We start from the raw sequence: 18,210 nt of genomic DNA, 5'->3' as shown, positions 1-18,210 counted from the left end.
TAAAAAGAGCAATAAGGCTAGTTTGCATTACATCTTTGGTTGACACGACTTATTTAAGTTACATGGATATGTTGGGGGTCAACTTATCATCATGATGGTAGTAACTATGATATTATCTCAAATAGGTTGGCTAATATAGTCAAAGCTAAGAAATGGCCATTGAGGCATATGAGTATTAGTGGTGTGTTTAGAGGTAATGAAGGGCAATGTACTTCTAAAGTCAAGAACTTGCCCTTCAAGATCCAAAGTATGAAAATCATAGAGACTTTCTTGTTGCTCCTCTACAAGAAGTCGATATGATCCTAGGCAAGTCTTGGAGGTATGATTTCCAACCATCTATGGATGTAAGGAAACATACTTGTACCTTTGAGCACCAATGTATGAGGATCACCTTAAAAGGTGAGCAAGATATTTCCCATATTCTGCTCATATCTCATGCTAGAGCTAAAAGAGAGTTACATAAGGGAGTGAGTTGTAGTGTGATATATGTTAAGGAAGTGAAGCCCGAACATAGTGATTGGAAACATCAACATTTAGAGTTCCTTAAGCAATTCAATGATCAATTTGCTAGTGATGATTGGCATGAATTGCCTATCTCTAGACCTGAAGATCATACTATTGAGTTGATTCCAGGGTCCTCTCCTCCATGTAGAGCTCCCTATCGAATGAATAAGGTAGAGCTAGAGGAGGTGGAAAAGCAAGTTGCGGACTTGCTAGAGAAAGGTCTAATCAGGCCAAGTAGTTTGCCTTTTGTCGCTCCAATCCTTTTGGTAAAGAAGAAGGATGGAGCCTTTAGGATGTGTATTGATTATAAAGCCCTTAACAAGTTGACAATTAAGAATAGATTTCCTATCCCTAGAGTTAATGACTTGTTAGACTCCTTGAAAGGTGCCAGGGTATCTAGCAAATTGGATTTAAAGTCGGGATATCATCAAGTTAGGATGAGGGAAGAAGACGTGCATAAGACTACCTTTAGGTAACACAAACAGGACATTTTGAATTCATAGTTATGTCCTTTGGGTTGACTAATGCACCTGCTACCTTTTGTAGGCTAATGAGAAGAGTTCTTTGACCATACATAGGCAAGTTTGTAGTTGTGTTCTTTGATGATATTTTAATTTTTAGCCAAAATGAAGAAGAACATAAGCAACATCTTGCACAAGTGATGGAATTGCTTCGAGAGAACCAACTCTTCCTGAATATTAAAAAGAGTGAGTTCTTTAAGAAGGAAATAGAATATTTAGGCCATGTCACCAATGAACATGGGATCCAGGTTGATCCAACCAAGGTGAAACCTATAAAGGAATGGCCTATCCCTATGAATGTACATGAGCTAAGATCTTTTCTTGGTTTATGTAGCTATTATAGGAGATTCATCTTGAATTTCTCTAAGATTGCATCACCACTTACTGATCTACTGAAGAAGCAATCAATGTATCACTGGAGTGATAGACATTTGAGTGCCTTTGAAAATTTGCTTTAATGACTAACCCTGTGTTAGTTTTATCGGATTTTGATAAGCCTTTCTTTGTTATATGACCAGATGCTAGTGGTACATCCATTGGAGCCATACTAATGCAAGAGGGACATCCCCTAGCCTTTGAAAGTCAAAAACTTCAAAGTGCTGAATTAAAGTATAGCACGTATGAGAAGGAACTATTAGCCATAGCTCATGCTTTGAAGTTATGGAGACATTATCTTTATGGATCCGACTTCAAGGTTAAGATAGATCATCAGAGTATTAAACATTTGTTTTCTCAACCAATAGTTTCCCCTCGGCAAATCAAGTGGGCAGAATATCTTCAAGGGTTTGGACAGCCTAAGTTCGAATATCAACCTGGTAAGGAGAACATAGTTACAGATGCACTAAGTCATAGATTGAGTGTAAACTATGTCTCCATAGTGAGAGAAGAATCTCTTAGTGCGATGAAGGATGCCTACAAAGATTAGAGGGCCAATGCTTCTCAATTTATGCATCATCTAGACACATGTGCATCTCTGCATTGAAGAACGTGACATCCTCATCATGCCACATCTCCCTAGCATCTGCATCTCTCCTCTCCTGTGATCAATGACAAGTTCCTCTTCTAGAGTCTTTTGAAGAAGTGTAAAATTTTTTTGCAATTGTTCATCCTTCTTCCTCCTTGTCCACCTACAAACAGACAGAAAGTTTTATGAAATTAACAATTGCATATTAATTATCTGGAAATATAATTCAGAGATAGCAAAATCATAACATAAGGTTAAGGTCTCATACTCGTACATACTTTTGTGGTCTTTTTTTAGAACCCTGTGATGCGTCACCTTCCTCTTCACCTTTGTCATCATCTATATTTCCCTCATCATCAGTAACACCCATAGCAAGTCCCTGTAACTCCTCCTCAGTAGCCTCGCCTTCCTCATCAGTAGCCTCACCTTCCTCTTCACCTTTGTCCTCATCCTCTATGCCATCTGTAAGAAAATAATATGTCGTCTGTGCTCAACAGATAATAGGATCTCGTACGCAAGAGAGAAAACAAGATAGTATAGAGAATCAAAATTTTGATTACTGTAGAACTGATACAATAGATGGCACTGCCTCCCAACTGTGCGCTCCTGTGAAAGAAGCTTCGATGGCATGCTAGAAACAGTAGAAGACGGAGGCTGGATGCTAAGGAATCAGGGTTGCTGTAGCCAGTGATGAAATGGGCTTCACGGGCTTGCTCTTATATAGCCACCAGTCGTAGTTGGTTAGGCTCAATTGGGTGGCCGACCTAGCCCACCCAAAATGGTCGACTGGGGGTCGGGCCACCAACCATACAATAGAACCGGTGCGCAAAACAGAGCAACTAACCTATGGTGTCCATTCGACCCAAAGCCATCCAGGATCATCTGAGGCTCCAAACGGGCCCCACAACCCGAGAGTGGGCTGCCCCGAGAAATGCTCCATCCACCCTCAATGCAGTCAGTCAAGGGAAGCCTTCCCACACTTGCATGTAGCCTAGTTGGCGGTGTGCCAACTCTATCTAAAGCCATCCAACCATCAGGCCACACATGGCCCCCATCTGGTGTCCAAACCAGGACCTACTGGATAACCGAGCTACTCAAATGCCTTCTCCTCATATGGGGGGCTTACAAGTAGAGTTAGCTGGTTCCCGCATAGTTACATGAGAGTGGAGCATTGATATCTAACATCCCCCCTCAATGTCCACCCGCAAGTGAACTTACTTTTTTGGCCCAATGCCAAGTCGATGAAGATGCCTCTCCAGCAAGTCTCTTCCAAGAGCCTTCATGAAGATGTCCGCAGCATTCTCTGTAGTCGGACAGTACACCAAGTCGACCTCTCCATCCATGATTAGCTCACTACAAAGTGATATTGAATCTCAATGTGTTTTGTGCGAGCGTGGAACACCGGGTTCTTTGCAATCGCCATGCAACTCTGATTGTCACATGATAACTATGTAGGCTTGTTCTGCATTGCACCCATGTCCCCCAAAATCCTCCTCAACCACACTGCTTCGCAAGAAGCAAAGCATGCAAGTTTGTACTTGGCCTCGGTAGAAGAAAGAGCAACTGTCATTAATCTCCTACTATCCACGTCTCCTGCCCAAATCCGAGTCACAGAATCCAATCAAGATGTTTCCCTTGGTATAGGTGATGCCATAATCAAGTGTGCCTTTGATGTATTTCAGCACCCGCATCCCTACCCTCCAATGGTTCTCCCGAGGCTTATTGGAAAACCTGCTTAGTACACCAGTCGCAAAACTAATGCCCAGCCATGTGTTGCATAGGTAAATCAAGCTGCCCACAAGCCTTCTATACTTCGCTTCGTCCACCAGTGGTGATGAACCTTCGCGTTTGAGAGCTTCGCGTCAACCTCCATACCAACTGTTTTGCACTCAGCCATGCCAAATGCCTTCAGTATCTCTCCAGCATACTTCAGCTGTGAAATAAAGATCTATTTCGGCTCCTGCCAAACTTCAATCCCCAAACAAAAATGCATTAGTCCGAGGTCTGTCATTTCAAACTCTCTTCCTAGCAAATGCTTCGTCTGCGAGATCTTCTCTTCATTGTTCCCTGTTATGACAAGGTCGTCCACATAAAGGACCATGATCATACACCTGCCTCCTTCTCTGAAGATATACAAATTTGCATCAGATGGGCTCCTCCTGAACCCGTTTTGCAGAAAGTAGGCATCAATTCACTGGTACCATGCTCGTGGGCCTTGTTTCAGCCCATAAAGTGCCTTCTTCAGTTTGTAGACTTTACCTTCTGAACCGGGGATCTCAAAACCTGGTGCTTGTTCCACGTATACCTCCTCCTTGAGATCTCCATTCAGAAAGGCGGATTTCACATCCATTTGAAACACGGGCCAACTTCCCTGGGTAGCTAAAGCCAAAACACTGCGAATTGTGGTTAGTCGAGCTGTGGGAGCAAAAGTATCTTGATAATCAAAACCATGTACCTGTGCAAATCCTTTTGCCATGAGCCAAGCCTTGTACTTGTCCAACGTGCCATCGAACTTGTACTTGATCTTGTACACCCACTTGGTTCCGATTACCTTGCACTTTGGTGGTCGATCCATAAGGTCCCAAGTATTGTTCTTCATTATGGAGCCATACTCCGACTGCATAGCCTCCATCCACCTATCATCGCCCTATGCCTCTTCAAGACACTTGGGTTCATCAGCATGGATCACTTCTGTCATCAAAGCATAGTTGACCAAGTGTTCCTGCGCCCTTCTTTGCTTCTCTAATCTCTTGGACCGGCGGTGTTCGGATGGTTCCTCCTCAATGGCTAGAGGTTCTCTGCCATCCAAAAGCTGCTTTACCCACTTCGGGAATGGGCGTTGCCGTTGTGGTTCTGCAGGCTCTTCTTCATCTTCTTTGTCTTGAATCCTCCCAAGCACCATTGGGGAGTTCGGTTTGGTATTGGTGGCGGTACTGGATGGATATCCTGGTCCTGATTGTCTGGGAAGGAAGCATCCTCCTCCAATTGATGCGGCTGTTCTGAGAAGACCACATCGCGACTTACAATTACCTTCTTGGTAACAGGGTTATAGAGACGGTAACCCTTCACCTCTTCGCTGTAGCCCAAGAAAATACACTTCTGGCTCTTCGGTTCCCATTTGGTCCTGGTAGCATTAGGGACATGCACAAAACAGTCACATCCAAAAACTCTGAAATGTGCAGCTGAAGATTTCTTACCAGAAAAGGCTTGCAGTGGAGTCATCCCATTCACAGCCTTCGTGTAGCTATGATTGAGGATGTAAACTGCAGTGTTACATGCTTCAGCCCAGAAAGACTTTGGCAAATCTTTCCCTTTCATCATACTCCGGCCCATTTCGCAGATGACGCGCATCTTGCGTTCTGCTACTCCATTTTACTGTGATGTATGTGGCGGGGGTTTCTGCCTCTTGATTTCATGACTTTTGCGGTAACTTTCGAATTCAGTCGATGTGAACTCTCCACCTCTGTCTGATCTCAGCTTCTTCACCTTCCTCCCCGATTCTTTCTCGACCAATACATGCCATTCCTTGAACCTACTGAAAGCCTCGTCTTTCCTCTTCATGAAGTATATCCATATCCTTCTACTGTAGTCGTCGATCAGCGTCATGAAGTAGAAGGAACCACCCAAAGCTTCCGTCTCCATCTTTCCGCAGAGGTCCGTGTGAACGAGCTCTAGAGGAGCCTTTGCTCTGCTGGCCTCTTTAGGAAAGGGCTGCCGATGCTACTTGCCCATCATGCAAGCTTCACATACATCGGGAAGATCTGAAATTTCTGGTAGGTCTGCAATCATTCCACTTTTATGCATCTCCTTCAAAGAACTAAGGTTTAGATGACCAAACCTCTCATGCCACAGCTTAGTGTTCTTCACATCTGCTCGAGCACTGAAAGCTGAGAGTTCGCAAATGTTGTTGCGCCGTGTACCTTTACCAATGACCTTTCCGTGAAGATCCAGGATCTGCTGTGCACCATTCTTATCGAATTGAACTTTGAGGTCCCGATCTGTGATCGCAGAAACGGACAACAAGTTCCTCTTGATATCTAGCACATAAAGAACATCGGATAATTGTTTTACAACTCCATCTAACTTGAGAGCAATCGTACCTTTTCCTTTTGCTGGACATTTTGCATCATTGCCAACTGCTACCATGATGTCATTCCCTACCAGTTGTAGAGAGGTATACCAATCCTTCCGACTGGTCATGTGGCGCGATGCACCACTGTCAATGATCCAAGGTTCATCCACAGGTACATGAACTGCCTCCGTGCAAATCTCCTCAATTGCTACGAATAGCTCTATTGGTACTGCCTGCGCGCTGTTGCTGGACTCTTTCTTTACTCCGTTCTTCTCATCTGCAATCTTCTTTCGGCACTCATTCTGCTTGTGCCGTACGTTGTTGCAATAGAATCACTTGATCTTCTTCTTTCTCTTTTTATCATCAGAAGAAGATGGGTTACCAGAGTCCTTACCCTTACCTTTCTTTTATCTGGTCCAAAAAGCCGAATCTTCTCCAATCCTCGTCTTTTGATGCATCTCCTCCTCCAGAAGCATCATGCAGAAATCCTCAAAGATGAGGGGCGGATTTCTGTTCTGCGTATTCAGTGCCGTAACAAGACCGTCGTACTTTGGTGGGAGAATCTATATGCACCTTCGTGCTAGATTCTCGCTGGTGATGGTGATGCCAATTGCAGTCATCTAATCGTGCAGATTCTTCACCCTGGTGATGAACTTCTCTGCCGCTTCAAACTCAGACAACTTCTTGTTCGCGAGTTGAGTCTCCAGATTCTGAATCCGCGTCTGATTCGTGGTCTCAAACTGATTTTTCAAGACCGTCCATGCCTCCTCCGCTGTGGTGACGTGTTGAATTAACGCCATGATGGAATCACTAACACTATAGACAATAGAACACAGCACATCTGCATTTCTTCTTGTCCCCATCGATAGGGCAACAAAGGAGAAAATGCATGACATGAAAGAAACATTGGGATCCCCCACATTATGGAAACGGTTTGAGGATGCTGCTAATGTTATGAAACCTATTTTATATGCACTTAGGGCTTTGGACTCAAAGGCTCCAACAATCAGAAAAGCATGGATGCACTTTTGGAGTATTGAGCAAGCTCTTATTGGGAGGGATTGCCCTGCTCACCCGAACCAAGAGAATGAGAGAAGACCATTTGCTAAAAAATGCAAGGAATTGTGGCAATTGTTTAGGCCTCAATGGGAGCAAGCTCACAATCCATTGCATAGTGTTGTGGGTACTTTTTAGACCCCGAGTGGTGGAATATGAAGCCCGAAGAGATCCCAATTGTTATAAATGACTTTCATAAGGTGGTGTGAAGGTATTATCCCCAAAACCATGAGTTTGCAAAGTGTTGTAACAAGTTAGCCAAGTATCGATGCAAGGAGGGATTGTTTGCATCGAGTGATGTTCAAGCATTGGCAGAAACTACATCTGCTTGGAAATGGTGGATGGTGAATGGTGGCACATGTGAGCCTCTAAGCCCGATTGCAATGAGGGTTATTTCTCATACATGCTCAAACTCGGGCTCAGAAAGAAACTGGAGTCATTACAAGTACATTCATAGTACTTTACGAAATAGACTTCTAGAGGATCGGGCTGAGAAGTTAGTGTACATCTATGCCAATCATAAAATCCTGGAAACATTAGGAGATGTGGGATATGAGGAGAAAGTTCCAAAATAGACCTACGATATCCCGCCTGATGCTTTCCAACCTGAAGCAATCCCATCGTTGTAGATTCCAGAACCCCAAGAAGAGGATGACACTGGGACTGATGGTGCAACATTCGAGGAGGATGAATCTGATGAAGATGAAGGAAATAATATTCACCTTCCACATGGGTCTGAAGATGAGGACATTGATGACGGACATGATGAGGATAGTGACTCATGAATTGTGGAAATGATGGCAATGATGTTGATGGTGGGTTTTGAATGTATCATTGTATTCTGAATGTGTTCTTGTTTTTTGATTGCAGGTTGTGGTTTAGGGTGGGATAAGAATTTTGCATTGTATAGTATTGTCTCGTCGCATGCTGTTGATGGGTGGCAATATGATATTGTCTCATCGTGCATTGTAAATGTCTTGTGCTCAGGGTTCTGACTTTGAAGACTTGATTCTTCCATGTCGCCATTGCATAGGCCTCTTGGTGGTAATGACAGTTGTAGTGCTCATGACCAGGTTCATTTTCTCAAGAGCACGGCAACTGGCATACCACTCACCATCATATGCAATAGAAGCCTATGTGATGACGTATGGAAGAAGCATACGCAAAGTGATATTTCTTGTCTTTGGTAACATTCTTTTTGAATGACTTTAGAGATAAGTTTTAATTGAGAGAGAGAGAGAGAGAGAGAGCTTGTGATGAAAGTGCATATAATTATATTTCAATGGCAAATAGAAAATGCTTAAAGTTTACTTTATATAGTTTGTCATGATTGAATCACTAGTATTTCTCTTGCACTCATGCACATACCATGTTCCAACACTAGGTCAACATTGAGCGTTATCAACTATTTGTCATTTCTCTCAATATCTACCTTCTACACTTAGATCTTTTAGCTACCTTCTCTCAACACCTACCTTCTACACTTGGACCTTTTAGCTAAATCCTACACTCATAAGAATTAACAATATGCTAGTTATCTCTTTTCTTTTATATTTTAGAATGGATCATACATACAATTAATTTCATATTTCATTTGGGATTTATTTAAAATGGAAGGATTTATTTAATATATTGAAAACCTACTTATTGTTTTATGATTGCTAGTTTGCAAATTCGGATGGAATGCACATGTGAGTTCAATAAATATAATTGCAACCTACCTTATTCTATAAATTTCAATTACTTATTACTTTATTCATTCATAATTGCAACCATATAAACTTGAAAGAATATACAACTTAAAACAAAGTCATTTATTTCCATCATAGAGAATGTATACATATATTTCCATCATAAACAAAATGTATAACTCAAAACAATGTCATAGTCCTGGGTACAGCTGTCCTAAGCCCAACACCATGTACTATGCCATTAATAGTTGGGCTTTACAAAGTGGACAAATAGATCTAGTCGGCAAGTAATCTACTAGACAATAAAGATGAAATTTGTGGCCGCAAGGCAAAGAATAATAGCCAATTGAGTTATCAAACAAACACTGGCATATTGGGCACAAAAAATTGTATGGGCTATCGAAGGGAAGGGGTTGCATGGCATATGGTTGAGAAGATGGATGTCGACAAATAGCTAACAATGCCTCCACGCTCGTATCTCCGATTAGTGCTGCATGTGCATCATGGGACTCTTGTTGCTGCAATCATGTGTTGAGGTCCTCTAAGCTCTTCAATTGGGCATGTAGAGCTATAATCTCATTCTATAGCTCCAACTTGATTTGCGGGCTTTCGGTTTTTAGACATTGGACTTGCTCGAACCAGGCTACATTCTCTTCACATAGTTGTGCCACTTGTTGCTTCAGTGGTCCACGTGCACCCTCCAATGCCCTAGACAATTGTGAAGGACACGATGATGGACACGACAGACCCGACCTCATAGCAAAGAGAACACCAAAGAAGCTTTGTCATTTCAATGGGGCAAATGCCTTAAATCGGCCAGGACCAGCCTACAACAAGAATGTCCGTGAACGTGGTTCGTTAACCGAAATGGGCTTCCGGCTGTCGATCTGGTATCCCAGCTAATGTGGAGGGAGGGTCGTCGTTATGATATTTCACTCAAGTTTTGAAGTCTTCCATTTTGAGCAACAATCCTTAGAGCCAATGAGTCTCGGGCATATGGCACTGATTATGGGTTGGAGTGTTTTCAATGCTCTCAGAGTCTGTGTACACGCACAAGAAATGCGCACCTAGTGCGATAGACTTCTTTTGTTCACACGCCTAAATGCTCAATTAGAGTGAAGCATTTAATAGAGGACTGACTTGTAGTCTGAGCATTTGCAAGGAGCTCTCCCGGTGAGAGCTGGGCATCTTTTGATTGGCTTGCCCATCAAGATCTGTACCAACTTTGAAGAATTGAAGGCAGTTCAACCCAAAGGCCAGCACCAAATGGCAGCATTCTATTGGCCAGCAGCATGCTATTGGCTGAGGAAAGGATGGCCTTTGGTGTTGGAAATGGCTCCCTCAAAATTTGAGATGCAAAACTGAGAATCAATGGCGCTTCAAATTTCTGTCAAGCTGTTTCCAAACAAGGGCAAATGGCCCATTTGAGTGGCAGAAGGTGCATTTGAACAGTTCCCACCATGTGAGAGGAGCAGGAGATGAAACGGCTGATGGAGCAAACCGGTGGCAGGATGAAACAAACAAAATTCCATGGATCCTTTAGGCCTCCGGAGTGCCCCTTTCCTTGGATTGGGAGCCTCAGCCTTGGGCAGAGCATCCACCCCATCCTGCGTGGAAACTGAAGATGAGTGGAGGTTTGGAAACTTCAGAGCTCCTCAAATGCCACATCTTGCCTTGCGCCGAAACAGCTTGTGTGCAAACCTTCAAAAACCACCACCAGCGTCGCAAAGATGGCGAGCTCTCACTTGCAGAGCTCTCTGAGAGGTTTGCAAGCTTGCATTGTTGCAAGAGGAGCACAGTTGCGCATTTTTTGGAAGCTTGCGTGGGAACGAGATGAACAAGAGCACAGTCGAGCACTAACTCTTACACACGACAGGATTGAGGACAATGCCCATGGACCGAGCTGCTGCATTGACTCTGGTTCTTTGGTTTCTGTTGCAGGAGATGGACTCTGGTTCTTTGGTTGCCAAGGGTGGATGGCGACTCACTCCATGGTGAGCGGCTGACTTCTATTTCAAGTGTCCGTGTACGTGTATGTGCGCAGGTGCTGCGGGAAAACAAAAGTTGAAGGGAGGGCACAGAGCGACAGAGAGAGCGAGAGCGAGAGAGATTGAGGGGACGAAACTTGCTTGTGTGTGTGGAAGGAGAAGATTCAATGGAAGCTGGCAGGGAGCTGCGGACGCGGGCGCCGTGGCTATGGGACGAAGGAGCAGTGTGTGAGAAAGGCGCCGAAGCAACGGCGAAGGGGAGGAGAGAGCGTGCATGCAAAAACGAAAGGCGACGTGGGAGGAGCGAAGCAAGATGTTGGAAATGGGAGGTTGGAGGAGGGGGAGGGAAGCGATGGAGGAAGGATATGGGTCCGTGCAGCAGGGAGGCTATGGATATGGAGGCAGTAGGAGGCGATGAGGCTGGAGCTGTGGATATGGCTGCATGCAAAGGAAGATTGTTGGCTATGGCGACGGAGCTTTCATGGATTGTGGCTATGGCGACGAGCTCTGGTCAACAAGCAAGGTAAACCGAGAAAGCATTTACTTTACGAATTCAAATTCCTGCGTCGCTACTTTTTCACGATCTCATCATCATCTTCATCTTTCCTTCTTCTGCATCGATACTGTTTGTTTGTTTCATCCAAAGGAAAGCCATGGCGTTCGCCATAGCTTTCTCCTCCTCCTTCTCCACCTTCGCCCTCCCGCTTTGCCCCCCCCTCTCCCCCCATTCCCTCCCCCCCCGCCCCCTCTGCCTCCCTCCCCCCCGTCCCACAGCTTCCCGCCTCCTCTCCCCCTCCTCTCCCCTTCATGCCTTGGCCCCTTCTTCTTCGCCCCCCCCCTCCTCCTGCTCCTCCGACGAGGCGTCTCTCCTTTCTCCTATCACCATCTTCACTGCTGATGGCGTGCCTGTTCAATTTGAGCGGCTCTGGGACCAGACCAATGTACTGCCTTTTTTGGGTCGTGTCGCTTTTCGAACGTTGGCTGCGGTATTTATGCGAAGATGGGCTGCGGAATGAATCGTAGTGCGACTGTTCTGTTCAGCGTGTTCCCAAAAAGAGTCTGTTCGATTGATATGTCGGCTCAAGGAATTGGCCACAAAATAAATCGTGTTGGGACCGTTCTGTATGAACTGGATGCAGGGGCTGTTGGGCTCTGACTGCTACTTGTGCTAGGGAATGAATCTTGTTGGGGTTGGAGATAATAGGAATGAACATAAGGCACTCATTTTCCGAAGTTTTGTACGCGAAAGGGCTCATATTTGGGATAATTACATCTTGCTACTACTGCAGGGAACGGCGGTCGTCGCCTTTTTGAGACACTTAGGATGCCCTTTCTGGTAAGTTTCTCCTGGTCACCGTGTTTTTCACGCAGCAGTCGGCTTTATGCATGGTATACATGCATCGCTTGCACGTTTTTGACATGTCTTCGTTCAGCTGGGAATTTGCAGCGTCATTGAGGGATGCAAAGCCTAAATTTGATGCCGCTGGTGTGAAACTTATAGCCATTGGTGTCGGTACGCCGGATAAAGCTCGAATTCTTGCAGAAAGGGTAGGTTTTTGCTGTGCTATTGCCCACCTACTCTTGACTTACTGTTTGTTATTACTTCTCCAACTGTCTAGCATTTTGTCTCGGGATGGGCCATAATGGCATTGGAACTGAAATGGATGGCGCTCCCAAGACGGGAACAGCAACTAAAGCTGGAATGGGAACGCAATATCACATACCACGCTCATGAAATGCCTATAAAAACCATCGGTTCAAATTGTTATCATCAGCATTTTTCTTCGGATAGGCCATACGTTCATTGGAACTGGAACTGGAATGAGGCTCCTAAAACGGGGAGATGCCACACTCGTGGAAAAAGACCATCGATTCAAATTGCAATAGTCAGTTTGTTTGTTGAACTATCACGTGTCAGGAGCCGGGGAAGGTCCCCTACTCCTGAGTTCCCATCTTGTGTGGAATTCTCAAAGCCATGGGAGCACCTTCCTACATAACTACGGGAGGTTTCCAAACAGATACTTGATTCCTTATTTATTTTCTATCCTTCACTGTGTACTGACGGTCTCTTATATGGTTGTTCGCAGCTGCCATTTCCCAAGAGTTGTCTTTATGCAGACCCTGACCGCAAGGTACGAAGATGTTCCAGAGTTTGTGACTATCTGACCAAGCTATCATGATTTTTAAATAATTAGTGCTATGAATGAGAGTTATGTGAACTTACAACGCCACTGCATAGCTGACTCAAATTCAGAGAGATTAATTTAGGAGTATGTACATGCTAGTGCAGTTTGAATTATAAATCTTTAAGTTTCATCTTGTATCTGGCTTGATGATAATTGCAGGCATATGATGCCCTTGGTTTGTACTATGGATTAGGGCGTACCTTTTTCAATCCTGCAAGTGTAAGTAGGAAAGATGTCCTGTGCTTTCTTTGGTTCTTTTGCTTAGTGCCTGCACTTATGGAATGCACACCAATAAATATTGTAATCACATGCTCCATACATCATTGAGCTTCTGCAATTACCCACATATTCTGCTTCAAAGATTTCAATAAAGTCATGGATTCGTTCACTGAAAAGGACCATCGTGACCTGCAGGCAAAATTTATTGGTCGGGTCGATACAATTTGGAAAGCCGTGAAAGGCTACACACTTGATGCTACGCCAAATGATCGAAGCTCTGTGCTGCAACAGGTGAATGGTAATTGCGGTGTGGACAATGTTGGTTTTATTTTAAGGATGGAATCCTTCAATTCAGGTCTACATTGGAGGTGATGGTCCCATTGTTGCATCTTGTATACCCTTGGAAATATTTAGTACTCTATCCAACGTAGAAGTCCAAACGTGCAACTTCTTTTTAAAACAGATGTTACATGAACTGTAGTCTTCAAAAGACTGATGGGCCTATGAGACTGGATTCTCGCTGGGTGCCTACCAGGTCTTGGATATGTAGCTGTAGGAGATTCTCTTGAATGACCTGGTTGACCTCGTGATACGTGAGCGGGTAATCAATCCATGTGGAGTCCCAAACTCTAAAACCACTTGCATGTGTGTGCATACGAGCATCTCTGATGTCATGGAGGAAGATAGCGCCAGCCACAATAGTCTATGCCGTCTTGAGGTGTAAGAGCCATACTCCCTAGCTCTATAAAGGTATGTGATGACCTGAAACGCTGCATCAAGCTGCAGTGGAGATGCACCAAACTCAGCTAGGACAATTGGATGTGAGATTGATGGCTTGCTATGGATCATCCGTGACCATAATAGAACTTGAGCTCCATTTGCCTCTGATAAATCAGGCCCCCAACAATGCCTGCCATACATAGCCATTGGGTGGACCACATAATAAAAAAGAAGAGACTTGGTCTAAGGATCCTCGAAGTTGGAGTGGAAGCATTGCTGCTCTTGTTGAGCAAGTGTGGCATATCCCCTACTCATTTGGCCTGCATTGCAGGTCGCAGAGTGAAAATCGGACCAAAGAAGAGAACGCCCAAGTATGTGTATGATCCATTGATAACCCATCTAGCGTGAACTGCTCTCTGTGGATGGTTGCTCGGGAGGGGTTAAAGAGAATAACCTTGGTCTTCCCAAGGTTGACCTTCAAGTCATTGACTCAAAAAGGTGTGCAACGTATCCAAATGTCTCTGGAGGCCCTCCATTGAGGATGAGAGCAGGACCACATCATGTGCATATAAGAGGAAATCAAAGTGCCAGGGCGAGAAAGAAAGAAAGAAAGAAAGAAAGTTTATTAAAGTCTTCGAAAGATTGATGGGTCTATGAGACTGTGAAGAATCCTGATACAAACAAGCTGTGTGGGTGAAGCTACCAAATGAGCATCCACTCCAATGTAGAATGCAGAATGATAAGTGCTGAGTGCAGAATGATGATCGTCTACACAACACTAACATCCTCATCATCAGAGCATCAAAGGGATGAGGTAGTAAGGGCATAAAATCAAAGCTAGAGTGCTGGCGGCTGCCCATGGATGTGGTCCTGTGTCGTCTTCTGGTCGTAGCTTGGCGTCTGACAAGGGCTACTGTAACCCCTATCGGTGGAGCCCCAATTCTGAACAAGGAAGGAATATCCCCAAGTGTAATCTGTGCATCCACCCTTTGTCTGAGCTGTTGCGTTGCTGGCTCTGTGCCACGATCATGACGGGGCCTCGTGGTATGGGAGCCTGCATGGTCTGGCTGGAAGAAATCAGTGATCGAGCTCTGAGAAGAGTCTATCAAGGAGGTCTGCTCCTGTGCCCGTGATCGAAGTAGACATTCTTGGTGTTTGACTTCCTCGTGAACGAAGGCTGCTAGGCATCTCTGGTCTGGAAAGGAGAGAAAGCGGGACAGAGGCAATAGAAGCGTCCTTGAATCTCATAGTATATTGGGTATCTGAAAATGAAATGCTCCTCTGACTCAATCTCTTGTGTGTCACATTATGTGCATAAGCGCCTCTCCTTGGGCAAACACTCAGCCCTGCCACTCTCAATGCGAAATATATGTGAAGAGATGCCCAATAGAGATTCTTAGTGAGTGGGGTAGGTGGATCTGCGTATATCCTGGTGGGTCGATAAAAGCCTCCGATGTGATATGTAAACAATGATCCCTGTAGAAGCTGAGCTTCACTGGAAGCTCGCTCGGTCCCAACCAGGTCTTGAAAGTGTGTAGCTGCAAAAGATCTTCACGAATGACCTGGTTGACCTCACGAGACAGGAGAGGGGGAAAAGGTGCGTCAACGCTATACTGGAAAGAGGGGAGTCTATCTATGTGGAGTCCCAGTTGTTCAAACCATCTCTCTGTGCGTGCAAACCGGCATCTCTGATCACCTGCTGGTGATAGTGCCATAGAGGAGGACAATGCTAGCCACGGTACTCTGCTGCGTCCATAAGTACAATCTCTGTATCCCCTAACCTGATATAGGTAGGTGATAACCTGAATTGCAGCATCAACCTATAGTGGAGATGATCCAAACTCAGCTTGAATGATTTGGTGAGGAATTGATCCCTGTGGAAGTTGAGCTTCACTGGAAGCTCGCTTGGTCCCAACTAGGTTCTAAAAGTGTGTAACTGCAAAAGATCCTCACGAATGACCTGGTTGACCTCACGAGACAGGAGGGGGAAAAGGAGCGTCAATGCTATACTGGAAAGGGGGGAGTCTATCCATGTGGAGTCCCAGTTGCTCAAACCATCTCTCTATGCGTGCAAACCAGCATCTTTGATCACCTGCTGCTGATAGTGCCAAAGACGAGGACAATGCTAGCCACGGTAATCTGCTACATCCAGAAGTACAATCTGTGTACCCCCAAACCTGGCAGAGTGCCAACGAGAGAGCGTTCCTCCCCCCCAGTGTCTGCATAAGTGTCTCAAGCTCATTAATGTCGAGACCAAACAGGGTTGGTGATAAAGGACACCCTTGTTTGACCCCAATAGTACTTTTAATCTCATCTATCTACCTAGACCTACCCGAACTCTGCTTGAAACCCTCTCGTAAAGTGCCATGACAGCCCAAATGATCTCTTGGTCATAACCCAAGTCCTGCAGACGCTTGATGAGGCCGATTCTTGGAACCGTATCAAAGGCTTTGCGGAACTCCATAAAGCAGCAATAAACCCTCTGTTTCCGTGCCCTCGCCTCCTCAATGATACATCTAAGTGTGAGGATGTGATCCATGGTCCCATGGTCACGTCGGAATCTAGCCTGTCCATCTGCTCTCTGTCCTTGCATCTCTTCGAATTGACTGACCTCAGAATCCTTGCATCTCTGTGAATTGACTGACCTCAGAATCAAGCACTGATGCATAAATCTTGGACATGACATGTCCGATCATAATGGTCCTGTAGTTCTTTGGGCTCATGGGATCCCCTGCCTTGTGGATGGGTGAAATAGTGTTAACAATCCAGGTGCGTGGGAACCCAGACAAACAGCTTCATTGAAAAGCTTTGCTAAGATCGGGGCTAGGAGATTAATCCCATATGCAATGAATTAATTGCATAGGCCCTCATGATCTTTTGCTCATCCATTATGAAGTTTCATCATGGCATCCTTCACACCCCCCCTAGTGAAGACTGTGCAGGATCTGGGGCAGGGTATGTGTGAGGTCAGGAGCTAGCTGATTTGGGATATCATAAAGTGTGCGTGCATAATTATTCCATACTTAGTGTCAGTGAGATAGGTAGATAGATAGATAGATAGATAAATAGAGAGAGAAAGAGAGAGAGAGAGAGAGAGAGAGAGAGAGAGATTACTCCAACTTCTTATCTATGACTTTGGATTTCAGGGTGGTCTGTACATTTTTAGAGGCACAGAGCTTTTGTATTCCAGAAAAGATGAAGGAACAGGAGATCATGCCTCCTTGGATGATATACTAGGCATCTGCTGCTCAGCTCCGGTAGCATGAATAAGCCTGACAAACAGCGGCATTTTTCCTCCATCTGATATGCTTGTAAAGATCACATTTAACAATGTTTTCTTGCAGTTTCTAGCCATGGAATAACATAGGGTTCTCGAACATAGGCAAAACGGCCATCATTAGTTGTATAGAATCTATTTTTGCTAGCTTAGTAACTGCAATTTATAATTTCTCTTTCTTTTTTTCTTTTGTACGGCACGTGTTTTTTTGTGGCTAAAGTTATTCGTCTTAATCTCAACAGAATGTATGTATTAATTATGCATGTCATTTGTATTTTAAGTCTTAGTCACAGCAGAGGTTTTGGGGTCTTTAAATTTGCCTCTGATTTAGAATGTGTGGTTAGACTAGTAATCTGAAAGCCAAAAACAAGAGAATTCATGGTAGGGGTTATGTAGAAATCAAAGTTGAAGTTCAATGAAGTCGTGAAGTCGTGATCTATTGAAGAACAGGGTGGGTTTTCCATATCGGGGTGGAATTTTGAAGGGGACGCACATTGTGATACTGCAAGTAGTCCTGGACCCCTGAAAGATTACGCCTGAGATTGAAGGCACTTGGCACATTTCAAACATAAAGCTGCCTGCTTTCCTTTGATAAAAGAGAGCCTGGCACTAAGGTCTACAAATACTCTACAGTGCTGGATTAAACTAATTCAGTGACCTATCAGGGTCAAGAAATGGATCCATTTGAATTACCTACTATTTGAGGTACCATATCTAATTCAGAAGATAAATTGTGGAAGTTGTTGCAAATAAGGGAACTAACTGTTGCAATGCCAATCCTGGAATTGCAGTATCTCTTGTGGAGGAGCTTCAAGATGCAGCTGTGTATATTGTGCTGATATGATATTCCTACTAAAAAACGTCAAGCAGGCAATACAGCCTTATGTTCTTACCATTTTCATTTTGATAAGGTGATCGGTTATTCCACTGTTTTCTGTAGTGTCAAGCCTCCTTTCTGAACTGCAAACGGCTCAGCATCTGCAGCTGGTGTATTTTGCTAAGCTTAACTTTT

General features: G+C 44.5%; 1 protein-coding gene and 1 pseudogene across 1 annotated transcript; one reads left to right on the top strand and one right to left on the bottom strand.

Moving 5' to 3' along the window:
• LOC147882535 (BTB/POZ domain-containing protein At1g50280-like) overlaps nucleotides 1–2,861 on the bottom strand; it is a 34,424-nt pseudogene extending 31,563 nt beyond the window's left edge.
• Nucleotides 2,862–11,403: 8,542 nt separating this feature from the next.
• On the top strand, nucleotides 11,404–17,386 carry LOC147882534 (Thioredoxin superfamily protein). Its single transcript, XM_087400865.1, has 7 exons — nucleotides 11,404–11,737; nucleotides 12,086–12,132; nucleotides 12,230–12,344; nucleotides 12,884–12,928; nucleotides 13,142–13,201; nucleotides 13,397–13,492; nucleotides 17,068–17,386. Exons 1-7 carry the CDS (start codon nucleotides 11,450–11,452, stop codon nucleotides 17,185–17,187), a joined length of 771 nt encoding a protein of 256 aa, XP_087256991.1. The 5' UTR covers nucleotides 11,404–11,449; the 3' UTR covers nucleotides 17,188–17,386.
• Nucleotides 17,387–18,210: the final 824 nt, after the last annotated feature.

Source organism: Dipteris shenzhenensis, chromosome 29, assembly GCF_047967505.1.
Source record: "Dipteris shenzhenensis isolate YYH24624 ecotype China chromosome 29, Dip_SZ_1.0, whole genome shotgun sequence".
Lineage (NCBI taxonomy): Eukaryota > Viridiplantae > Streptophyta > Polypodiopsida > Gleicheniales > Dipteridaceae > Dipteris > Dipteris shenzhenensis.
The sequence above is the reverse complement of the archived record's forward strand: the minus strand, read 5'-3'. Positions and strand labels throughout refer to the sequence as shown.